This window comes from Saprolegnia parasitica (genome assembly GCF_000151545.1).
Source record: "Saprolegnia parasitica CBS 223.65 unplaced genomic scaffold supercont2.65, whole genome shotgun sequence".
NCBI lineage: Eukaryota > Oomycota > Saprolegniomycetes > Saprolegniales > Saprolegniaceae > Saprolegnia > Saprolegnia parasitica.
Window position 1 is genome coordinate 61,951 of NW_012156459.1, and position 22,805 is coordinate 84,755.

Below are 22,805 nucleotides of genomic sequence, written 5' to 3' on the forward strand. Positions count from 1 at the left end.
TACTTTTTTTACTATCCAATGACAGCGTCGTCACGTCGTGACGCTCTCGGGAGGGCCACAAATGTACCGGCCGCCACTCGAGTCGCTTCGTCGGCAGACCCAGCCTTGCCGCACTTCTTGCTCGGTCCCTAGAGGGCGATGCTGAAATTGGTAGGGGTAGGGGTAGGGGAGGGGAGGTACCGGTGCCGTAGGACGGCGACGTGTGCAAGTACCGGAGCGGCGTCGCCTCGTCTTCTTCAAAACTCTCTGGGTTCTCGTCGTCGTCAAACTCGACGAACTGTCCGTACTCGGGGAGGTACATGCCGAGGCTGCTCATCTTCTTTTGGAGCTGGCGCGTCTTGGCCTTGGGTGCGAGGTCCGTCTCAGACGCTAGCCGGACGCCAAGCACAACGCTGACGAGAAGCAGAAAGGCGGCAAAAACGACAAAGACGCACGGCAGTGGACTCTCGCACGTGTGGCCGTCCGGGCAGTAGGACGTGTGGCGCGCCGGCAGCACCTGCATGAGGCCGAGCGCGACAAAGGGGCCGAGGGCTTGGCCAAAGTACACAGCGCTCCCAAAGAGACCAATGAGGAGCTGGAGGCTGCCATTGCCACAGCGCGGCAGAGACGCGAGTGCGAGCGGCAAGACGGGCGCCAGCGAGAGCGACGCGCCGCACCCGATCAAGATGAGCGCGAGACCTTGAAGGCTCCACAGCGCCCACACCGACGGCGCGGCCGGAGCCAGCACGAACGACGGCAGCCCGAGGCTGGCAAAACCACAGCTGCTGACGACGAGCCCGGCCACGATTGCTGGCTTGCACCCGCACTGGGTGCTAAAGACGCTGTAGACCACGCCGCCGAGGTAGTAGACGAGCGCGCTGAGGCCAAAGCCGACGCTGATGGCCGTGTGCTGGGCGCCGAGCTCTTTCTGAAGGTGCGACCCGAGGTTCGGGTCGATGAGCCCAAAACCACACATGATGAGGGCCGTGACACCGAGGCAGCTCAGCGACGTGTGCGTGAGGACGTCGGCGTAGCCGACCTCGGGCTCGGCGTTGAGGCTCGTGGACGCCGCGCCCGCGAGACCATCGGGGAGCCCATACTCGAGGAAGAGCGACGGTAGCACCATGACACAGGCCAGCTGCGCAACGCCGGACGCCAGAAAGGGCACTTGGACGCCGCCGATGTCGTAGAGCGCGCTGCCGACCATGGGCGCGCTAATGAACGCGATCGCAATCACGAGCTCTGTGATGCTCACCGTGTGCCCGACGCGGCCACCAAAGCCGTCGGCGATCATCGCGACAGAGCCGACGATGGCCATGCCGGCGCCCCAGCCTTGCACGCTGCGCAGCGCAATGAGAAGGTAGACGTTGGTCGCATATGCAAAGGCAAGCGTCGCCATCGCGCTGCCAAAGAGGCCGAGGCAGAGCACGCTTTGGCGGCCAATCTTGCTGGCAGCGATCGACGCGAGGGGGCACGAGAGCATGATGCAGAGCGGGTAGATCGAGAAGAGCGCCGAGATCTCGAGCGGGGACGCGCCAAGTGTGTGCTTGGCGTACGCTGGGTAAAAGCCCACGAGGAGCGTCGTCAGTTGGTTGGCAACGAAGAGCACGGCTGCGCCGACGCACGTGACGATCGCGGCCTGCCACGACGGCCGGCGCAGCGGGTTCCACGGCTGCGAGACCTCCATGAGCGCGTCGTGGGCACACGCGTTCTCGCAGCAGGCGCAGTAGCCATAGTCGCTGCTCGTGCTGCGCTTGCGCTCGGCCGTGAGCGAGCTGGCCAGCATGATTGCTGCGGCGACCGAAAAGTGGGTGGGATTATCTGTGACACATCCGGTTGGGCCATCGGAAATCCGCCGCTTGTGATTGGTCGGCGAAGAAAGATCGCTGCGACATGGCGACCTTTGGGGCAAAGACGTGGCCGCTGCCGTCCCTGTGGCCGCTTGCAGTAGCCCAGCTACGCCCAGCGAGTAGTAGCCCATGCCTTGGGGTTGATAGGTCTTGGGCGAGGCGCTGGCCTCACGCGCCTGCGGTGGCTGGTTCCGGCGGCGCAAGCGGCGACTTGCTGGCATGTCCTTTCTCGGTGTCACCGCTTACGCTTCACCGCTGCGTCGCTGGACGACGCAGCCCGAGCTGGAGGAACGTGACGCATGCTGCTTGCCTTTGGTGCCGCCTATTGCGTTAGCCGCCATCGACAGACTCGCTGGGACGCGGACGAGGCGGACGACAAGGAGGATGATGATGACGCTAGCCCGTCGTTCGATCCGACGGGCGCAATAGATTATACGGTGCGGATTAGTCGAGTCGGCACCTGCTAGCAAGAATAGATAGGAAGCGCTCGCCCTAGTTGGGCCACGCGGTCGTGCTGGCGCCGTCGGACGTGCCTTCGCTGATGCGAAACATGGCGCGGTCGGAGATGGCAAAGAGCCACGCTGGGTCGTGGCAGCCGCTGTTGATGAACGGCGCGAGGTCGACGTGGTCGGTGGTGAAGTCCAAGTCGCTGCCGTCTTTGGCGCGCTGGACGCATTCGTGGCAGACGCGCAGCTCGAGAAGCGGGACATGGACGGCCGTCTCGGCGCGCTGGACGCTCGTGCACTCAAAGCAGTAGTACTCGTTGCAGAGCCGACAGACCGACTTGCGAAGACCAAAGAGCGCGTTGCAGCCCGCGCACGAGCGCGTGAGCTCGGGAATTTTGAGCCGGCGCGTCGTGAGTCGGCGCCCGAGGCGGCGGCGGAAGAGCAGCGACGGCATCCCGGTCAGCGACGCCGCCATGCGCTCCAAGTACATTTGTGTTTCCTTCTGCGCGTGCAAGCTGAAATGCGAGCCGTGGAATGTGATGCGGCAGACACCGTTCACCTCTTCAACGTAAAAGCCAAAGAGAAGGTGCTTGTGGCGCCGCATGACCTGCGTCTTCTTGTGGCCCTTGCGCTCGAGCGTCGGGTGGGACACGTTGTTGTCGACGCTCTTGAAGACGCGGACAAAGGACGTGTCGCTGAGCTGCTTGGCGTAGTCCAGCAGGAGCCACTCGGACTGCCGCTTCGTGAAGAGGCCCTGATGCGCAAACACGGATTGCTTGAGAGACGCGCAGCCGTCGAGACCCGCGCGCTCGAGCCGGGCGAGTGTGCTCATGGCCGCATCATGGTCGCTCAGGACGTCGCTCGCATCGTCGTCGTCGCTCGGCGTGGTCGGTGCACACCGGCGGACGTCGGTGGCGGCGACGAGGTCGGCACCGAAGACGCGCGCCATGAAGACGTTAAAGCCGTGGTGCGCGGTCGACGGGTCCATGTCGCCGGCGAGGAGTTCGATGACCTCGTCAACGCTGCTGTGCTCGACTTCGACAACTGCGTGGACCGTATAGAGGTGCGCAGCCTTGTCGTACTTGGCAACCACCGGGCGCGGACCGCTGTGGTGCACGTGTTTGGTGCTGCCGCAGAGGCGCAAGAAGCGGCGCGCGAGCAGGTCGCCGTGCGCGGTAAGGTCAGCGTCGCTGAGCGTGCGCACGTCGTGGGGGAAGCAAAAGACAGACGACGGCGGCGCCTGCTTGTGCAGCGAGAGCGTCGAGCGTGGCCCGAGCGACGACCGGCGCCAGCGGTCCAACCACTGCATCACGCTTCAAATCGGTAAATGGAGGAGCTTCGAATATACAGGTAACTCGATCTTGCGGCTGCCAGCTGGTCCATCGAGAGCCGGCGCGTGCAATGGCAATCTCGAACCGAACTGTCCACAGCACCCGGATCGTCCCACTCTGCATCGACGTGACTCACGCTGTCTGTGGTTGTGGCCGGCGAATCGAACTGATGGCCAGCAGGCACCGTCTCCAGCAGCAACCCCTGGTGTACCTACTGTCGAAGCTCTCACCGCCACCGCCCCCGACCCCGCGAGAGAAGGCGGTATCGGTTCCCGTAGACGTCGAGCCGCCACAGAGGCCATCGCGGCGGCCTGTCTGTGCCCGCATACGGTATGTACCTTGAAGGATGGTCGTGCTACTCTAGCGCGTACCTGGTACGAAGTCCTGGACTGGATCACGGTCAGTATCTCTCCTCGGCCCGGCCATCACCACTGTTGGCGAAAGGCCACGTGCGCAGAACGGGCCTGATCACGAGCCGAATCCGGTACTCGCTGAGATGCGGTGTAGCCGTGCGGCGGAGGTCGAGGCTTGTGGTGCGAACCAGACGAGCCAACGGTGCAACTGGCTGCATAGAGCCAACGTTGGTGCACAGACATGAAAGATCTCAAATTTTGAGCCACGACAATGGTGGCCGGTGTCCTAGATGGTGGTGGTGTCTTGATGTATGTCTTCTGCGTTTAGTCCTCTCGTTTATGAGCACATCTCCGGCTCGTCACGCCACCACCATCACCATGATAGGTGAAGACGCCAACTCGGTACAGTACAGAACGCTTCCTTTCAGCGCATAATGCCACGCAATCGATGACGCCTACGACGTGGCGTCGACGCTGGACGGCGATTTCTTCTTCTTCTTGGCGTTTTTGCGGTCGCCACGCTTGTCGCTCGCGTGTCGTTGCACCTCGAGCAGCGCGCCGGCTTTGATCGTTGACCGCTCGAGCGCCGGCTCCTCGGCCTCCTTCTCGTCCGACTCGTCACTCGACGCGTTCTTGGAAGCTCGTCATCAGTCGATCTATGGACGCGGATGTTGTAGCGCGGCTTCTCGGCGCGGAGACCGACGGGCGCCGCCACCGTTATCTTCTTTCGCGGGCCGGACGCCGTCGCGTCGTCGCCAATGAGGCTGCGAACACTCTGCTCGACCGCGTCGACGAGCATCGCAGTGTCCATGCCCTGATCGTTCTTGAGACCAAGCATGTGTGCAATGTGGAGCAGCCCCAAATGCAAGTTCTACGCATGCATCTTGAGCGCGTAGAAGAGCTTGGAGGCATACGACCTCAGACAGCGTCTTGAGCCGCTGGGCGCGCTGCTTCTTGCGCTGCGACAAGGCAGAGGCGTCGGAAAGCTGCTGCTCGAGCTGCTTGACGCTTGGTGCTTTCGGTGCGTCGTCCTTGCCCAACTTTGAACTGTTGACTGGCGTCGCGGTCGTTTGGCCGAGCTTTAAGCTTTGAAGCTCGAGACGGACAACCTCGAGCTCGTGCCGGCACGCTTGCACGCGTGCCTCGGCCTCCCTCTCTTCGACCGCCAGCTGCGCCGCATGCTCGTTCTACGACTTGGTCAACACGATTCGGACGGGGTCGCGCACCTGGTCGTGCCACCGAAGCAGCACTTGGTCGGCCTCGTTGACGCCGACGTGCCGAAGCATGCCGAGGATCCCATCGTCGCTAAAGTTGCCACCCTTGTAGAGCTTGAGGTCGGCGGCTTTCTGGACGCGAAGACAGCTGATGTCGTGCTTCAGCTCTTCCTTCTCCTTGATCTGGATGAGCATCTCGACCTCCTCCTCGGACGAGAGGTCGCCCTCCGCCTGCTTCTTCATCTCCTTTCCCGCGAGACGGAAGCGCGACTCCCATTCCATTTGGCGCTCAATCTGCAAGTGGCGCCAACGCAACCTACCGCCAGCCATGTTGCGCGAAACAATGCAGGATATATCGAAGGGGCGGATACCGTGACAGTGTGAGCTGGTGGATCTCAAGTTTTTCATGGATCGCGGCCGTGAGCTTGGGGATCTCGATCGACGCGAGGCGACTCTCGTACCCGATCACCTGTGCCTTTTGCTGGAGGTCGGTGATGTCCTGCTTCATCTTGCGCACGCTGCTCTCGGAGCCTTCAATGATCTACAACCATTGCTTTACGCGCGGAACGAGACGGCAACGGCTGTACGTTTGGGTCCCGCGCCGGGTTGGAATCGCACTGGCGCAGAATGGTCTTGTAGTAATCGCTCTTCTGGCGACCGTGCGTCGCCTCGAGAAGCGCCAGTCGGATGCTCTCGTCGAGCTGCTCGCGCAGCTGCGAGTTTTGATTTTGATGCGACGAGTTGGCTCTTGCATCCAAAAGTTTGGCCTCGAGCGTCGCAAGGATCTCGGCGCGCTCCTTGGAGAGAAACTTGAGCTTGTCGTGGCGGCTCCGGAGCTCGCGCAGTTGGTCCTACGAATACATGTTGTGGATGCTTTATCAATGCGCCAAGTGTACGCGCAGCGCTGGGACCGAGAGGTTGATGTTGGTGTTGCCGCTCGACTCGACAAATTCGAGTGCACCCGACTCGCCCGGATGGAGGTACTCAAGCGCCGCGATCGAGTTCTTCTTGGGCGAGTGGCGCGTAATGATGCGTTTGCGTTCGGCGACCACGCTCTTTGGAAAGACGGGACTGCTGCTGGCGTGCGGCGGCTTGAGACTCGGGACGCTGATTTGACGCTCGCGCTTGGTTGCACCGGACGGGTCGGGCGAGCCGCTTTCGGCCGCGCTGTCGGGGGCCAACGGCTCGAGCACGTGCTCGGCATGCGAGAATTTCTTGAGAAAGAGGTTCTCGAACGAGACCGCGATAAGCGGGAACTGCGTCCAGAGCCACCGGCGCACATAGTACCCGTCGTCGACCTCGTGTGGACAGAGGTAGTCGACGATCCCTTGGATCTGCTTGGACTCGACGTCGTTCAAGTGCGCGAGCGAGAACGTGCCTTGACTGTTGATAAACTCGCTGAGCTGCGGCGGGTCCGGTCGGTGCATGACGACCTTGATCTCGTCGGTCGCGTGCCACGTCCGTAGAAACTCGGTGATCTAAAATAAAGGTGTGTGTACTGCGGTTGAGCAACATGGACGTACGGTCAAGAAGAGGGAGAGGAGCTCTTCGGTGCTTGGGCCCTCAAACTCCATATAGTCGTCGAGCGAGTGAATGTAGTCGTCGACCGGATCGTGCATGCTAAAGTACGAGCGCAGCGTGCGCCAGTACGCGAGAAAGTCCTGTCGGTTGCGCTCGTGCCACCAGAGCTGAAACATTTTCATGTCCACGAGGCACGCCTGGAGCTGCGACCAGAGGTTGCAGCACTCGAGCTGCACCGGCAGCTCGTCAATGCGGCGCTGGCTCGCGGGCATTTTCTCAAAGTACGTCGCGATCGTCTTGTGGTACCCGTGCCGGAGGCTATCGTCGCGCAAGAAGCCATACCTACGCACACGAGTCGAGTGAGCATACATGCAAAGCGATGCCGTCAAGACCGGGCGAGCAGCCGGAGCTGGTTGTGGCTCAGGTCGTACAAGACCACGTCGCAGTCGGGTCGATGGATCGCCATGAGGTGCGGCAAGAGTAGCTGGAAGAGCACAATACGCACGGTGCGTGGCGCGGCGTCCTCGAGCAGGTGGTGAAAGTCCTTCTCCGAGAGCCCAAACCGGGCGACGGTGAAGAGCGAGAGCGCGTGGCGAGCCAAGAGAGCGCGGCGCTCGACGCACCCCCGGGCTTTCTCGATCTCGGCGTCGTCGACGGCGAAGGAGCCTTCGGACGCGCGCCGACTGGCTCGCTTGCGGCTCTCGGACGGCGCGAGCAGTACCTGGTTCTTGGCGCACACTGCGTCGTAGTTTTCCTGAACGTCCGCGAGCAAGACGGCGCGCCACTGCTGCAAGACAAACTACCATACATCATATTGACATAGACCAGTAGGTAGGTGAGCGCGTCGTACTTCATATAAGGTTGGAAAGTCGTAGATGCTGAGGACTTGACGGAGATACTCGGCCTTGGCCGGGCTCGATGCATACATGGTCAGGATGAACCGCAGATACAAGGGTGAGCTGCTCCCGCGGCCATCGAGAAGCGTTTGGATGGCGTCGTCGTCCATCGTCGCAGGGCTCTAGAAGAAGATGACGCTGCGAAAATGCTATTAGGACCCGTTTGATGTACCCGCTGCAAGTAGTCCTAAAGACAGAACGAACGTCCGAAGAGGTCAAGAGTACGTGAATGATCTTGAGACACATGCGCTCATCCAGTGGCTCGACGGTGACGAAGCCCGCCTTGCGGCGCCGAAGCTCTTTGATCGTGTGCGTGTCCGACACATCCGGTGCCAGCGTCGACTCAAAGATGAGGTCGTCGCTACGAAAGACAACATGTCCATTTTTTGAAAAGATACAAAGATGGCCGTACTCGCTGTCGTAGCTATACTCCTTGCGGACGATCCAGCGACAGCTCGCGAGCTGCGCGCTCTTGGCGGGCTTGGTCGCTGACATCAAGATGCGCACCCCTAGTCGTCGCAGCATCAGTTCTGCCTCCATACGTGCGATCCACCTGCGGGGAGGTTGTTGGGTAGCCACGAAAGGCTCTCGCCGCCGTCTTCGGTGCGCAGGTTGTCGACGCCGTCGAGGACGATAATGATGCTACGCGCGTCAAAGGCTCCGTGGACGAGATACGAGAATTGTACTTTTTCCGCTTGCCATTTTGGCTCGTCGCGCGGTGGCCCACCGCGCCTTCGAGGCACCGCGCCAGCGAAAACTTGAGTTTCTCTTCTTCGTGCTCGTTGGGCAGCTGCAAAGCGGTGAGGACGAAGGTTGGCGAGGATCGAAGCGTGTACCTCAAAGTCGCGCAGCGAGAACGCAGCCTTGAGGTGAAACATGAGGCGAAACAAAAACACCGAGAGCTAGAAGACAAAAATCGAGATTCCAGTCCGCATGAGATCTATGGGACCTTGACGCTTTCGTACGAGCAGCCGCAGTAGTGCTCGAAAATGAATTCAGGATTCGGCGGCGGCTTGCGCAGGCGCTGCTGGACCCAGTTGATGAGCAGCGACGACTTGCCGCTCGCGGGGTGGCCCGTCACGACCATGAGCGGCGACGACGGCTCCAACTCAAACCGGCAGTGACTGTCGAGGATCTGCATGTACTGGATCGTCTCGACGTAGCCAAAACCCTCCATGCGGCTACACGGTGTCGTGATGCATCGACCTCGCGAGCGGCGCGTACCTCTTGCCAAACGCTTCGTGGGCCGCGCTCTCGCGGAGGACGGTTGCCGACTCGGCTCGCTGGGCCTCGTCGCTCGAACGCAGCGCTTTGGGCAGCAAGATGACGCTCGGCTCTTTCTTGGGCTTCTTGACCGGCGACGACGCACTACTCATGAGGCTCATCGAGCTCATGCTCGCACTCAGCGGTGTTGGCGGCGTCATGTCGGTTATGAGTTTGCTAGTTACGTCTATAAAACCACCGCGGACCACGTCCTTTCTCGCGATTGATCGACGGCCACCACGACGCTCCACCTCTGCTCTATGGCATCGATCTCGCGCGTGCGGTGGGAGGTTGCTCGTCGGCTTTGTTCATATGCGAGACACCTCGATCAGGCAGGGCGTGCTCCCGGCTCTCGGATCGCACAGGCATCGCCACATTGCAGCTCTGCGGAAATGGACAAGTTGTCGCGGCACCCTACATGCATGTATACTATACGCATATCACTATCACTATTGCCGAGGCGGGTCACATTTGTCGCGAGCTCGCAGAGGCAGCGCTGTTTAAGTTCGTTGCAGAGCCCTGCGCTCTTCTTGATGACAACCGTGCGTTTGCCGTCGCCGACCGTGGTGGTGATGGGTGTCTTGGTCGCTGCACACACCTCGGCGAGCAGTTGCGCTCGGACAGCGTCGGGTTGTGTCGGGTATGTTTGAGCAATCAGAATCTGCAAGAGGTGGTAGTCCAGAAGCGCCTTGTGCTCGGCGGCGCGGTTGCGCAGATCGTAGTGGGCGCCGAGGCTAATGTAGAGGTACCCGGCGGTAACGAGCGCCGCAAAGACCGCCATGACGATGGTCTCGGCATCAAAACAGCCGTCGCCAGAGCAAAAGCTCGGGAAGAGCGCATTCTCGACCGCCGTCAGCGTCAGAAACACAAAGCTCAGCGTCGTGTGCATATCCAGCGTCGTCATGTACGGGATCTGCGGGATCGCGCCGGCGACGACAAACTTGTAGGCGACCGCCGTCAATAGCAGCGTCAGCGAGATCGAGAGGCGGTCCGAGGTCGCCAGGCGGGTGCGAGGCACCTCGATCGCAAACGAGAGAAACCCAAGGTACGTGAGCAGCCCCATGGGGAGCAAAATGTTGGTGATATAGTAGCCGGGCTTCCGCTGTAGCACGATCGACGTGCTGCAGTGGTCGTAAATATGCCCGGACGACGACTCGACCGCATCGCTTTGGTCGACCATCGCAATCACGTGCTCGGCGCTCACGACATCAAACACATTTCCAAGTTGAAAGTTGTTGCGAAGAAAGAGGCTCGGGAAGTGCTCGTTGGCCCGCAGCCGGACGAACGTGCCCGGCAGGTTGACAGTCCAAACCACATGCAGTTGCTGTGTGTCGAACGGGAAGCTCTGCAGCTCGAGCTGCTCGGAAAACGACCCGCGCAGACGCAGTTTATAGCAGTAGTCGGCATACCCTGGAATCATCGACCGGATGCTGAAGCTCGACCAGATCTCGCGGTTGCCGTCTTGCGAGACGACGTTGAGGCAGTCGATGGTTTTCTCCGAGAGGCCGACGGCGGACGCGACCTCGGCGACCCACGCCTCGTCGACGGTCGGTGTCGCGATGGCGCGCAGGCGCAGCTCAAAGTACACGTCGGCGTCGAACGTTTGGCCCACCGTGTCGATGCGGTATACGTTGAAGATCGTTGTCCGACAGTGCAGTAGGAGCGGTGGCAGTAGCATGGCACTGCAGGCGCTGTCATGGCTTTTCGGGCGCAGCGTCGGGTTCCCGTCGAGTCGCGTGTGCACAATCTCCCACGGGTAGAGCGACGCGAGATCGACGTCTTCGTCGTCGATGGGTCGAATTGACCGACACCGGATCGACGTGCCATTGTCGGAGACGGTCAGGATCTTCCAGAGCCCGCCGGGACCGCCAGCGAGTGCGAGGAGCCGGCTCGAGGCCGCCAGGTCTGCGTCTGCGACGGCGGTGGCGACGACAACGTCGAGCCGCCGATCAAGGAGCGTATACGAGACAACCGTGCTTCGCCACCGACTGGGTTGTCGGCTCGCATCCGCCGATGCGTCCGTCGGTAGGACACGCGTTGTCATGGTCAAGTCAACCGTCGTCTCAATTCGGTTACGGCGGATCCCAAGCCGGACACGACATTACATACCACAACTGCATTCTTCAGCTGACAACCTCGTCTACAGCTTGCGTCGTATACTAGTCTGTTGACACTGGTCTACATGACCGCCCAAGCACTCTGATTTCTGTGTCTCGACCATTGCGCACCAGGTCAAAGATTGCGCGGAAGGGGACCGGTAGAGTATATGCCTGAGCGAGGGCGCACAGAAAGGCCAGCCTACTACACTGTACGTGGTGTAGAGTAGGAGGACGGTGCCAACGCCGGCTCGGTTGCGACGCCTGGGCGTTGCTGGCGCCAATATGGTCAGCGCAACTTGGTGCGTTGGCGGAGTTGGCTGCTTGCAGACGATGAGCTCGCCAGCTGGGTGTCCATGGTGCCAGCGTCAGCACGCGCCACGATTTCAAGACAAGGTCCGCGATAAAAATGCATGGTGTCACATTGCACTTTTTCAAAAGTGCAACCTCAAATGGCATGTTTTTTACGGATCTTCATTGCTGAGCTGAGCCAGTGTTGCAAACACGCAGCACCCGCCTGCACGCAGCAGACCAGTTCCGTTTGTACCACGTCGTAGCGCCATGACCTGCGCGCGCAGCCTGCTCCTACTGCTGCTGCTGCTCTCGGTCGTCCTCGCGCAGGAGACGACGGGCGAAGTCCCGTCGCCTGCGTCCACTGATACCCCGGCCCCGACGCCCGCAATGATCACGGACGCGCCGGCGACAACAGCGCCGCCGCCGACGACTGCGCCAGAGATACCAACGCCCGCACCGTCACCGTCGCCAAAGCCCACGACGACTGACGCACCAGCGCCTACAGCCAACCCAACGTGGACACCGGCGCCGCCGACGCAAGCGCCCGTGACCAACCCGCCGCCCAATCCCGGCAACAATCGTGTCGTTACGCCGCCGCCTGCTGTGACGGCACCGCCCACGGCAGTCATTTCGCCGTCGACCGGGTCGAGCTCGACCACCGCCATGGCCGCCACGACGACCTCGCCACCCAAAGAGAAGATTGCCAGTGGCCCTCCCAACAACAGCACAACCTCCACCGAGACTGCGTCGGGATCCAACATGGACGTCGTCGTCGGTGTTCTTGGCGGTATCATTGGCGCCGGCGTCCTCGCCCTCGGCATCGTCTGCGTCCTTCGCCGGCGGCAGCGTAAAGACGTGCCGGCGCGGGACTCGACATTTTGGCCCATTTCGCCGCCGCCGGCGATGCTCGAGGCGAGCCCGCGCAAGCCGTCGACGTTCTTCCGGAAACACCAGTCGGCGCTCGCGTCGCTCGATGGCTCTCGCTCGACCGCCATCTCGGACGACATTCTCGACTCGTTTGCGCCCAACCGCCGGTCGTCCGCGCTCTTCTTACGCGACGATTTCGGTCGGTCCAAGTCGGTGCAGATCGACGTCGCCGAGTCGGTCCGGCCGTCCAACATTCTCGTCGGCAGCGTGCATATCGACGACGACGACTTTGATGGCGACGTCGACGCGCTCCGCGGACACCACCAGTCGTACACGCTCTAGTCTATTTAACCACCCGTTTGTTTCGCATGCCGTCCACGTACTACATAGTCAAGTCGCAAGAGGAGGTTGGCGTCGTCGTAATAATAATAGGTCGGTGGTGACATTCGGTCCCGAATGTTCTACGTCGTCGTCGGCTTAGAGCTCCTCGAAGCGGTCGCAGTCCTTGGCGAAGCGCTCTTCGCTCATACGCTCCCGCTCCATGCGGGACATGCGGCGCGGCATGTAGTTTTCCGCGTCTGTCGAGCCGTGCCAGCTCGCGCGCATCGCCGACAGGAGGCTTTCTTGGATCGCGATCGACTTGCGCATCTCTTCAAAGACATCTGGCGCTTCCTTCGTCGGTGTCTCGGCCTCGAGCGCCGACATTTGGCTCGGTGTCAAGAGCACGAGTGGCGGCTGCTCTTCCTTTGAGAGCCGAAAGTCGCGCTCGTCCTTCACCACAGTGCTCGACCGCCGCACCGTGGTGTGGTTGAGATTCATGCCAAAGTATGACGTCTCGCTCGGGCGATTGGTCTTGGAGAAGCTCGAGTGTGTCGACGGCGCCGCGTCATTAAACTGCCACGACGGTACATCGACCGGCGTTGTCGCAGCCGTGCTTGCAATTTGATTCGGGTCGTCTGTGGTTTTCTGTTAGGTGTAGGGTTTCGAGAAGGGGTAGGTGTGCATACCGGTGCATGGCGCACGCGATCGCACGCACGTGAGGCAGAAATCATCGACGTAATTGGTCATCGTTGTCTTGTGCATCGTGGCGCTCGTGGCCGGCGCGTCCTGGATCGCATACGTAATCCGGAGATAGCACTTGGTGCACATGGTCTAAACAAGAGCATAAGTGAGGTCGAGTCGTAGCATCGCGGCGTCGTACAAGGCCACACAGCCGACACGAGAGCTTGGTACTAAAGAGGGAAAACTTCTTGACGCAGACGACACACGTTTTTTCGTGCTATCAAAAACGTATCAGACAGAGTCTTTGTCGCAAAACGTGAACGTACTGCTCGACAATGCGCTTATACGACGCCCGCGTGATCGGATGCGACTGCGCGAGCGACGCCGACGGCCGCAGCTGCGTGGCCGAGAGGAGGCTGCGAATGTGCGCGAGCGACGCGACTTTTCGGTGAATGCGCCAAAAGCAGAGCGACGACTGGTCGCCGAGGTACTTGGGCACGTTGCCTTTCATGTCGTGGTATGACTTGACGACGACGTGGATCTTGCCGTTCTGCGCCGGTCGAAACAGCATGGTGTCCATGATTGTGGCGCGGTACACATCCGTCTCGGCGCTCGGGAGGTAGTTGTCGATCGAGTAGACGACCTTGCAGAGCGTGTCGATGCCATGGTTGTCGGGTAGCACCGTGAGATACTAATAACCGAGATGAAGGGCGTACAAATCGCAAAAATGGGATCGTACTTCAAGGTACAGCGTGTCGCGCGCGTGCACGCCGAGCTTGGTACCAGGCAGCGTAAACTTGAGGTACTTGACGCCGAAAAAGTCCACGTCCGTGGTCGCGTCCGACGGGAGAAAGTCGTCGCCGCTGTGGCTGCCGCCAGAGTAATTTTGCACGACGTGCGACGTGACATAGTCCTTCTCGAGCAAGTACGACTGCATGATCTGGTCGTCGAGCGTCGTCGGCGCGTTGAGCGCCATGCGCAGCTCGTCGAAGCTTGTCGCGAGGTACCCCACGCTCAGGAACGTGTACAGCGACGGGTTGGCCTTCCCAGCGCCGAGGCGCGCGCGAAACACTTGCATGTTGCGCTTGTTCACGGTGAGCTTCCAACCGGACCGATCGTCGCGGGCCTCGTCGACCCAGAGATCCGAGTTTTGCACCGCGTCGCGCGCAATGTCCTCGACGAGCTGGCGGTGCTGAGCGCGCTGCGAGAGCGCATCATAGGCAGGCATCGTCGGCTCAAATCGTAATGGCAAAGTCGACTGTGGCGCTTGGGACCGTGACACGCATTACACCCTCCAAGCGGCGCCGAATCTGGTGCAGCTGGCGCGACGTTTTTTGAAAAAGACGCGCGTTTGCACTTGGGCGTGTATAGGTTGAAAGCGTTTTTTGGGGTTAAACAGCAGGGTAAACGCACCAGAGGACCGATGCTAGCAGGCTGGGACAATCGGCAGGCTGTCGTTGTTACTGCAACAAGACGCCTGCTGTACATGCAGATGATGCAACGGATGCCGTGTGTAGAGCCTGCACGCGATTGCAGCCGTACGCTGCAAGAAGATCGCCGGGATGCGGGATCGGTGACCAGGTGCAGGGAAATCGATGCGCGTACACCGATTACACGGTGTTGAAATGGCGAGCCAACGCGTACATTACTGTTGACTGACTATGGCGCTGTGTGCAATGCCGTCGCCAGAATTACTTCGGCGCAATGCAAGTCCACGGCAGTCACGACTTTGCACTTGCGTGGTCGACCGATGACTTCAACCCGATGCGTTTTTTCGCCACGTCGCCGCCCCATCCTCCTCGAAGCACCGCCCAGAACGACATCGAACGGACGTCATTGTTCCCCAACGATGATGACTCCACGACTTGGTGCTCGGTGCTCGAGCTGCTGCTAACGTTCATGCTGTTTCAATCGAATGCCGTCGCTCGTCGTACGGATATCGGATACAAGCACTGATAGCCATTTGCCATCATCGTCGCTTGAAGCTTTCGCCACGCAAAACCACAAGAAGCAAAAGAGAGGAAGACGTCAAACGTGCGTCAAAGTGACGCTTTAATATATGTACAACTTGGGTTAATTTAGCAACGGACGGGCAGATCGGGAGCGCTTTAGTTGGCAGGCGTGCTGCGGTTCGTGTGCGTAATGCAAAAGCCGCCGCGGCGCGCCGCGTGGTTGCAGCTCTCGACAGCGCAGCGCTTGCCGCCGCCGTGCGTGTAGCAGATGCCTTTGCCTTGGGCGATCTTGGTGCAGCCGTCGACCGAGCACTTGCGGCCGCCGCCGTGGGCGACGCAGAGCCCGCTCTTGTGGGCGCACTTTTGGCAGCCGTCAACCTTGCAAAGGTGGCGGCCGCCGTGCTCCTTGCAGACGCCCTTGCGTTTCGCGATGCGCGTGCAGCCGTCTTCGCGGCAGCGGGTGCCACCGCCATGGAACTTGCAGTAGCCGCCGCTTTGCGCGATCGTATGACAGTTGGCTTCTTGGCAACGCTTGCCGCCGCCGTGACCAATGCAGTAGCCACCCGCGAGCGCGTACTTTTCGCAGGCCTCGTGCTTGCAGCGGCGGTTAACGTGCTTGGCCTTCTCGGACGCAGTTGGCGATTGCGCCCGCGAGAGAGTTCTCGGTGTCATAATCTCGCGGACGTGTTGGAGGCAGAGCTGCGAGATTTTCGCAAAGCGCGTGCAGCCGAGGCGGGCACAGCGCTCGCCCGCAAACGACTTGCACGTGGGCTCGAGCGGGTTCAAGAACGGGTTAAGCTTCGGACTCCAGACGGGACTGGATGTGTCGAGGAAGCGCTGGAAGCTGGGCAGCATGCGCGGGCTCAGAAGCTTGGTCGGCGTCAAGGACGGGCGCAGAAGTGACCGGGGCGCGTGCGTGGGTGTCTCCATAGCTGTTTGTGTGTTTTGGTGTCGAGTGCGCAAAATGAGGAATGCGTAGCTGGTAATATATATCGTCGTTGCAGCGTGTTCGGCGCACCGTATCTTCCCGCCGCTGCCCGTGCTTCTGCCAGCTTGTGCAGGCGACGCGGTGGTGGCGAATGTTGCCAGCTGGCTTTTCGACACATGCGGCACACAGCGTCGACATTGGTCGAGTTGGTGCGGGATGAGTCCGAGACAGCTGCTTTGAGGCGGACCTCTCGCGGTCTCGATCTACTGTTCCGTCTTTCACACCGCGCCGAGGAGTAGCCGCGACCAGCTCGAGTGCGTCGGACACCAAAAATGCTTTGAGCGCTACAGGACGGAGCGGCGTCGTATCGCAGGCAAGTCCGCCCCATGTCCTCCTCGGCTCTTCTCACATTGCACAACGCTTGTTACTGCAAATCGGCTGGATGCGTGCCACCCGCGAATGTTCTATGGAACGGCGTGCGCGCCGTCGACCGACTCTGTTCTGCAGTACTATAAACAACTCACGCGTTCCGAGTGCATGCAGAGTCGAGCCATACACGGCGCCCACGTGGTTTTCGCTCCAATGCAAGATCTTGCGTGGAAAAGCACTGTTTCGGCTATTATGCACTGGATGCGGTCGCACGCACTGGATGCTCCAGAGTCCCACACTGCAAATAATTCAGTCTGCGAACGACGACATATCGCAGTGGAGACGGCGACTCTCGTAGTGCCCGCGACACACGGGGCACAGGTGCACTTCGTAGATGTTGAACGATTCGAACGCGACCAAGCACTCGGCGTGCAAGACGTGCGAGCAGCTCAAGAGCGTCACGGCCTTGGCACTAGACAGCGTCTGTTGATTCGTCCACTGGTTCCAAAACACTGGAAAGATGGACACGTATGTACCTCATGGCGTTGAGGCAGATGGGACACTCGGCCTCGTTGCGCGCCGTGGCCTACACGTTCGATCGAATGCAAGATTTTTTAGACATACGAGCGACTACCTTGGCAAGCGCCGTGGTCCACTGGCTTGCCACTTTGCCGTTGGCTGTCTCTTGGTTGGTCTCGCCGCTGAAGATGGCGCGACTCCGGCTCATGCTCTCGTCAAACTCGGCGAGGAGGGCATCGATCGAGTCGGCACGCGCCTTCATCGCGCGCACAATACGACTGCTGATGGCCGAGACCCTGATCGGTTCACGTTTATTAAGACCACACAGAAATTCCTTCCAATGTCGACGCACTTGGAGGCATAAAACAGAGACCGCCGGCGTGGGTCGCCATTTCCCTGCTTGTAATACTACAACAATCCAGCAGATAGGCTTCCACGCGCAATCTCCAAAAGCGTACGTGGGCGAGGAGCGACGGGTAGCGTCTTCGCGCCAGCCAGCCGCGGATCCGGGCCTGTGCGTCACAAAGATGTGAGAGTGTCTTGGGTGACGCGTCGTCGCACCTGAAGCCGACGCGCGCAGACGCTGCGATACTGCGATTCGCCGGTTCGTGTGGCTTTTTTTCGTAATTTTGCTTACGGCAGAGCGGACAGACGCGGTCGGTGGTGCGCAAGAAGCGCTCAAAGCTCGTGAGGCAAGCTTGGTGGAACACGTGCGAGCAGCTCAAGAGGACCTTGGGCGACACGCCAAACGGCTCGCGACAGATCGAACACGGGTACACCGCGTCGCCGCGCGCTTCGGCTTGCTGCTCGACGTCCTCCCACTGGTTGTTGTTGAGCCGCGGCGGGGGGCCCGGCATCTATAGCGCGATCATGCGCGTCTCGACATGGCTGCGAGAAGACGCACGTACGAGGCCTTTCTTTTGTGCGAGCGTGAGCCGCGGCCGCCGCGCCACGGGCTTGAACGCGCGGCAGGCCGTACAGCGTGCCACGTCATCGTGGTTCTCCAGCGTGCACTCGTCACAGACCCACACACGCCGGTACTCGGACGACGGATCGCAGACACTCGCAGTTGCTTTCACAACCGTATTGGCTGCGGTGGACGTGGCCGGCGATGGCTTTGGGCGTCGAAGACGCGGCGGCGGCAACCGCAAGTCCAAGCTCCGCATGAGATGGTCCTAAACTGCGTGAGGATATGCTCAAGATAGTCATATGTCCATCGGAGGTACTTGAAGCGCGGCGGCATTCGTTAGCGTGGTCGTCGCTGCGCCTATCGCATGCAATGGCGTTGAGTGCACCCTAACCCAACGTGGCAGCACCTGTCGCGCGTCGCTTGGCCGGGTCGCGCTTCATCGCTTGCCCAAGCGGTTATATTTGCGACGGTTGTGCGATAATTTCTTCATTTTCCATCTTTCAACCACCACCATGACATCCCACTTGGTAGACCACCGACATGGGAGTAGGTCCATGATAACATCATGTGCATATGTACGGTGCAGCGTGTGGCCGACGCGAACGACGTCCTGGACCGGCTCCGCCTCCAGTTCCACGCCAAGGGGACCCAGCAGCTCTCGGACCTCGACGCCTACTGTGCCCGCATGGACACGGCCGGCGCCGGCACCCTCACGCGCAAAGGTTGGTACCTAGAATGCACTCGCGTCCTCGCTGCACCGAGCTTTGTCGTAGAGCTCGAAACGTGCCTCAACTACTTTGGTTTGTTCCCGACCACTCAAGACGTCGGCGCGCTGGTCCGTAGCTTTGGAAGCACTGTCGGGTCGAGTTCGAGCATCCAGTGGCGTCCATTTGTCGACGCGCTGGGCGTACGATAGCATGAACGAAGAACCATTTTCGTGAGAATCATGACGGTCGCATTCGCACTAGGGTGAGTTGTCGACACTGCGCGAAGAGGCAGTGCGTCACGCCTTTGCTGCGGTGCCGAGTGGCTCGGTCGCCGACGTCGCGGCCGCCGGGCACTTTGACGACCACCCGCTCGCCGCGCGCGGCGTGCTGCGCGGCGACGACCTCCGCCACGCCTTTGCCGTCGGGCTCTCAAAAGCCACGCACGGTGGCGATGCGGTACGGAGATCCTTCTTCCCCGTCATGGATCGCGCCATCTGTTTGAAGGTGATATACAAGTGTACGGTCTCAACTCTGTGGCTAGAACAACAATGTGGTGACGTGGCCGGCGTTCCGGACGTACTACGCCTCGGTGAGCCTCGCGTTCGCAGGCGACGACGAGTTTGTCGCGATGCTGCGCGGCGTGTGGCGCCCACGCGCGCTGCACGTGGCGCCGGCTAGAGGCATCTTTGGCAACAAGCGCAGCGTGCTGCTTGAGAAGCTCGGCCAGCGCACGCACAAGTAGGTCGCATCGACGGCTCTACTATAGTCCATTGTTGTGCCGGATGCAAGTCACGAATTTATATGGCGTAGGGAAGAGAACGAGCGCGATGTTTTGATGCGCGCGCTGCGCAAGCACGACGCGAGCGAGTCGGGCTTCGTGGCGCCGCACGAGCTGCAGAGAGCCTGTGAAGTGCTTGGTGTCGTCGTGACGATGGACGAAGTGCACGGTAGCGTGCGATTTGGCGCAGGAACAGAATGGGCGATGAACCGGATATGTAGACACCTTTGCGGTCGGGACGCGGGACGCCCGCGGCAAGCTCTCGGTCGCCTGGTTTGCCGACTTTATCTGCGCCGACAGCATTGCGTAAGCGTTCGAAGGTGCACCTAAGAGAAGCCTTTCCATTCAGACCACCACGTTTTCGCTGTAAAAGCCAAGAGCTCGAATCGATTCGCGCCTTCGAAAATGAACTCGGGTTCGATCCGGCGCAGTACGGAGTGTGGTTTGTACCACCGACTCTGCATCATCCAGCGCTCGTTGCTGCCGACTCTCTTTCCGGAGGAAAAGCAGATGCGGCGCCCCGAAATGATATGTACGGACTCGTCCGACGTGGCGCGTTGCAGTTGACGGGTGGCGTTCAGCAACATGAACCTTCCGCTCTGTCTTACTGTACCGTGGTCAACCAGAAGCAGCGGAGCTCAACATACACGTCTCATCCTTACTCCAACGTGGCCCCCGCCTACACAAAGGCGCCCCAGACAAGAAGCACAACCTAGACGCTAGGTACCGTGCGTAAGGGTTTTACCACTAGCCCAAGTTGATCGTCCCGCGGATCGCGCTCCTGCCTCCGCCTGCCTAAATCAAGTTCCTCAACCGAGTGTACAGAACGAAGAAAGTCCGACAATTTTATTTTACGTAGTTTATCTGATGTAATAGACGACCCACTTGAACAACAACTGGCCCAGGTTGACCACGTCCCCATAGTCTGCAGCGTGAAACTTACCCTTCGACCACTATCCCTTCTTGGCGATATAACGAGGTTGCGTCGACGGCTCGGGGGGCGAAGGAGGGACACGTCCCGCGGTTATTCTAGTCGTTTCGACCTGGCGGCTTTTGCGTGGGACATCCAAGCGGCGCGGTACATCTTGCTTTTTATATAGTATACAAATATCTAGGTAATGAGCCGTTTCGTCCCTTGAGAAAAGGTTGCCCACATACAAGAATGCATATCGTGCAATTCCGCATATGCGAAAGAAAAAGGGACCCGTGGCTTCAACTTGCGAAGATCGCGGAGCTGGCTCATTTTCGAAGCCGCGGACGAGCAGTCGGCCGCTAGAACGCAAGCAAGCGAGTAGGACCTACTCGACTGCTTTGGGACGTGAGCCAGCCCTCTTCATGCCTGGCTGGGACCGCGAACTGGACGCTACGCTCTGGAAGGCTGTACGCCCCATGTACTGCATACTGCGGGCTGCTCATGGTCCTCGTCTCTGTAGCGCCGTTGGACCGCAATCGACTGGGCATATCTGACCCACATTAGCAGCACCGAATTCACAGTCCAGCCCGTCTTTGACACGTTCGACTAAGCGCTCGACCCGCCATCATGATGCACTTTCTCTCGCGCCTCACGTCGCCGCTGGCATGCGTCGCGACGAGACGCTTTCCCACCGCAGCGTTGCAAGCGGCGCCGCCACGCCGCGTCGCCACGCCGCCCATACCGTTGGCCGACATTGCCTACACGCAAGCGACGGACGAAACACTCAACTTGTCGTGGACCGACGGCCACCACAGGTACCCATGGCGGCCATGTAGCGCTGCATCTCATGTGCCACATTATAGCTCGTTCCATTACGTGTGGCTGCGCGACAACTGCCACTGCCCGCGCTGCCGCCATCCCGTCGCGGAAGAGCGCCTCCACGACACGCTCGCGATCCCCATGGACATTCAACCCGCGCGCATCCAGGCGCTGCCAGCGTCCGATGTGGGCGAGGCTATGGTGCGAATCGCATGGGACGATGGCCACGTCTCGCAGTATCCCGTGTCGTTCCTCTTTGACAATTGCTATGCACGGCAGACGACGACGTCGTCCTCGTTCTCGTCGGCGCCGACCTTGTGGACGGCCGCCGACATGGCGCGCGGCCTGCCACGCTTGCCGTACGAGCACGTCATCGGGTCGGACCGCGGTCTTCTCGAGTGGCTCGAAGCGTTGGATGCGTACGGGTTTGCGCTTCTCGAGGGCGTGCCATGTGGCGACGACGACGCCGCGCGCTCGATGGCCGAGCGCATTGGCCTCGTGCGCAACACGTTCTGGGGCCCAACGTGGAGCGTCAAGAGTGAGCCCAAGCCCATGAACCTGAGCATGACGAGCGAGGCGTTGCACCCGCACACGGACTTTGGCTGGTCCGAGGCGCCGCCGGGGCTCCAGTTTTTGCACTGCGTCGCCTTTCAATCCAAGGATGCGATCGGTGGCGAATCGACGCTCGCGGACGGCTACGCGATCGCTGCCCAGCTGCAGTCGTCGCACCCCGAGGCCTACCACCTCCTCTCAACGGTCGCCATTGACCACTCCTTCTCGAGTGCGTCGCAGTGGTTTGAGCACAAGGCGCCGATTCTGTCGCTCGACCCAACGACGGGCAGCGTGCGCGAGGTGCGCTTTAACCAAGCCAACCGGTCGCCGCTGCGGCTTCCACCGGACCTCGTCCGTCCGTACTATGACGCGATGCGGCTCTGGACCGCGGCGACGCGCGATCCGACGCATTTGCTGCGCTTTCGGCTCTCGGAAGGCGACATGCTCGTCTTCAACAACCGCCGACTGCTGCACGGCCGGACAGGCTACAACGCGCAGGCCACGTGGCGCCACCTCAAAGGCTGCTACCTCGACGCCGAAGACTACAAAAGCAAGCTCACGATGCTGCGCGGGCGGCGCAACTACTCGACCGAGCGCTACGTGCGCCCGCCGCCGCCGTCGCACTTGGATCCTGGCTACGACGCCTTCTCGCCGTCGTTTGTGTCGGCGGCATTGACCAACGTCCAGGACGTGATCGATGCAGGGACCACCTACGACGACGGCAGTAGCTTGCAGAAGGTCGCAGAGGCCGGTGCCGCGTCGTTTCGAACACTGCACGACGGCAAGAAGGCCGACTATGTCTACCAGTGCTCGCTGTACGACCACGACATTCAGGTATGCGACCGCGATATCTGAAGAGGTGGCTGATACTGTCATTCGACTAGGTTAACTTGGTGCCGCGACTGCTGGGGATGCTCCAGAAGCTCGAAGGCGACCACATTCGTCTTGGCACGGGCACCCAGGTGGACCTGCTCGAGCACAGCCTCCAGTGCGCAACGTTGGCACACGACGACGGCGCGGACGAAGAGCTCGTGGTGTGCGCGCTCCTGCACGACATTGGCGAGCTCCTCTCGCCTTGCAACCACGGCGAAATCGCCGGCGCGATCCTTCGCCCGTACATCAGCCCCGAGCGGTACTGGATGCTTGCCCACCACGAGATCTTCCAGGTACGACCTCTTTCCAGTGGAAAGTATGCGACATGGATGGGGGTAGGGGTACTACTATTTTCATCACGTGGGCGGCGACC

General features: G+C 60.6%; 12 protein-coding genes across 12 annotated transcripts in view; 4 read left to right on the plus strand and 8 right to left on the minus strand.

The window, feature by feature from the left end:
* Window positions 1–30: 30 nt before the first annotated feature.
* On the minus strand, window positions 31–1,789 carry SPRG_11397 (hypothetical protein; the record flags this gene model as incomplete). Its single annotated transcript, XM_012350399.1, has 2 exons — window positions 181–1,789; window positions 31–128 (listed from the first exon to the last, which is right to left on the minus strand). The coding sequence occupies exons 1-2, from the start codon at window positions 1,763–1,765 to the stop codon at window positions 31–33; spliced, it is 1,683 nt and encodes a 560-aa protein (XP_012205789.1). The 5' UTR covers window positions 1,766–1,789.
* Window positions 1,790–2,321: 532 nt separating this feature from the next.
* On the minus strand, window positions 2,322–3,584 carry SPRG_11398 (hypothetical protein; the record flags this gene model as incomplete). Its single annotated transcript, XM_012350400.1, has 2 exons — window positions 2,322–2,777; window positions 2,835–3,584. The coding sequence occupies 2 exons, from the start codon at window positions 3,582–3,584 to the stop codon at window positions 2,322–2,324; spliced, it is 1,206 nt and encodes a 401-aa protein (XP_012205790.1).
* Window positions 3,585–4,414: 830 nt separating this feature from the next.
* Window positions 4,415–9,030, minus strand: SPRG_11399 (hypothetical protein; the record flags this gene model as incomplete). Its single annotated transcript, XM_012350401.1, has 18 exons — window positions 8,815–9,030; window positions 8,540–8,771; window positions 8,427–8,492; window positions 8,277–8,380; window positions 8,144–8,232; window positions 8,003–8,099; window positions 7,816–7,951; window positions 7,763–7,777; window positions 7,545–7,712; window positions 7,087–7,493; window positions 6,697–7,036; window positions 6,070–6,651; window positions 5,761–6,024; window positions 5,545–5,714; window positions 5,186–5,489; window positions 4,877–5,146; window positions 4,624–4,830; window positions 4,415–4,591 (listed from the first exon to the last, which is right to left on the minus strand). Exons 1-18 carry the CDS (start codon window positions 9,012–9,014, stop codon window positions 4,415–4,417), a joined length of 3,828 nt encoding a protein of 1,275 aa, XP_012205791.1. The 5' UTR covers window positions 9,015–9,030.
* Window positions 9,031–9,181: 151 nt separating this feature from the next.
* Window positions 9,182–10,897, minus strand: SPRG_11400 (hypothetical protein; the record flags this gene model as incomplete). Its single annotated transcript, XM_012350402.1, has 2 exons — window positions 9,182–9,237; window positions 9,289–10,897. The coding sequence occupies 2 exons, from the start codon at window positions 10,895–10,897 to the stop codon at window positions 9,182–9,184; spliced, it is 1,665 nt and encodes a 554-aa protein (XP_012205792.1).
* A 558-nt stretch (window positions 10,898–11,455) lies between these two features.
* Window positions 11,456–12,512, plus strand: SPRG_11401 (hypothetical protein). The gene has a single exon (XM_012350403.1). The coding sequence runs from the start codon at window positions 11,511–11,513 to the stop codon at window positions 12,450–12,452; it is 942 nt and encodes a 313-aa protein (XP_012205793.1). The 5' UTR covers window positions 11,456–11,510; the 3' UTR covers window positions 12,453–12,512.
* A 75-nt stretch (window positions 12,513–12,587) lies between these two features.
* On the minus strand, window positions 12,588–13,259 carry SPRG_11402 (hypothetical protein; the record flags this gene model as incomplete). Its single annotated transcript, XM_012350404.1, has 2 exons — window positions 12,588–13,076; window positions 13,143–13,259. The coding sequence occupies 2 exons, from the start codon at window positions 13,257–13,259 to the stop codon at window positions 12,588–12,590; spliced, it is 606 nt and encodes a 201-aa protein (XP_012205794.1).
* Window positions 13,260–13,392: 133 nt separating this feature from the next.
* SPRG_11403 (hypothetical protein) lies at window positions 13,393–14,396 on the minus strand (the record flags this gene model as incomplete). The annotated part of the gene is made up of 2 exons (XM_012350405.1): window positions 13,852–14,396; window positions 13,393–13,803 (listed from the first exon to the last, which is right to left on the minus strand). Exons 1-2 carry the CDS (start codon window positions 14,338–14,340, stop codon window positions 13,393–13,395), a joined length of 900 nt encoding a protein of 299 aa, XP_012205795.1. The 5' UTR covers window positions 14,341–14,396.
* Window positions 14,397–15,220: 824 nt separating this feature from the next.
* SPRG_11404 (hypothetical protein) lies at window positions 15,221–15,994 on the minus strand (the record flags this gene model as incomplete). Its single annotated transcript, XM_012350406.1, has 1 exon — window positions 15,221–15,994. The coding sequence occupies one exon, from the start codon at window positions 15,992–15,994 to the stop codon at window positions 15,221–15,223; it is 774 nt and encodes a 257-aa protein (XP_012205796.1).
* Window positions 15,995–16,670: 676 nt separating this feature from the next.
* SPRG_11405 (hypothetical protein) lies at window positions 16,671–18,260 on the minus strand (the record flags this gene model as incomplete). Its single annotated transcript, XM_012350407.1, has 8 exons — window positions 18,197–18,260; window positions 18,107–18,147; window positions 17,789–18,055; window positions 17,339–17,737; window positions 17,233–17,288; window positions 16,996–17,176; window positions 16,898–16,947; window positions 16,671–16,833 (listed from the first exon to the last, which is right to left on the minus strand). Exons 1-8 carry the CDS (start codon window positions 18,228–18,230, stop codon window positions 16,671–16,673), a joined length of 1,191 nt encoding a protein of 396 aa, XP_012205797.1. The 5' UTR covers window positions 18,231–18,260.
* Window positions 18,261–18,284: 24 nt separating this feature from the next.
* SPRG_11406 (hypothetical protein) lies at window positions 18,285–19,625 on the plus strand. The gene is made up of 7 exons (XM_012350408.1): window positions 18,285–18,317; window positions 18,377–18,512; window positions 18,564–18,697; window positions 18,759–18,953; window positions 19,039–19,235; window positions 19,308–19,444; window positions 19,497–19,625. Exons 1-7 carry the CDS (start codon window positions 18,303–18,305, stop codon window positions 19,583–19,585), a joined length of 903 nt encoding a protein of 300 aa, XP_012205798.1. The 5' UTR covers window positions 18,285–18,302; the 3' UTR covers window positions 19,586–19,625.
* A 907-nt stretch (window positions 19,626–20,532) lies between these two features.
* On the plus strand, window positions 20,533–20,798 carry SPRG_11407 (hypothetical protein; the record flags this gene model as incomplete). Its single annotated transcript, XM_012350409.1, has 2 exons — window positions 20,533–20,655; window positions 20,709–20,798. Coding segments are annotated over 2 exons (213 nt in total), but the record flags the coding sequence as incomplete, so codon positions are not given.
* A 17-nt stretch (window positions 20,799–20,815) lies between these two features.
* Window positions 20,816–22,805, plus strand: part of SPRG_21026 (hypothetical protein) — a gene marked incomplete at both ends in the record, with an annotated part of 2,298 nt that continues 308 nt past the window's right edge. Inside the window, 4 exons of the mRNA XM_012350455.1 lie at window positions 20,816–21,003; window positions 21,052–22,393; window positions 22,444–22,725; window positions 22,772–22,792. Coding sequence (XP_012205845.1) covers window positions 20,816–21,003; window positions 21,052–22,393; window positions 22,444–22,725; window positions 22,772–22,792 — 1,833 coding nt within the window. The remainder of the gene's footprint in view (window positions 21,004–21,051; window positions 22,394–22,443; window positions 22,726–22,771; window positions 22,793–22,805) is intronic.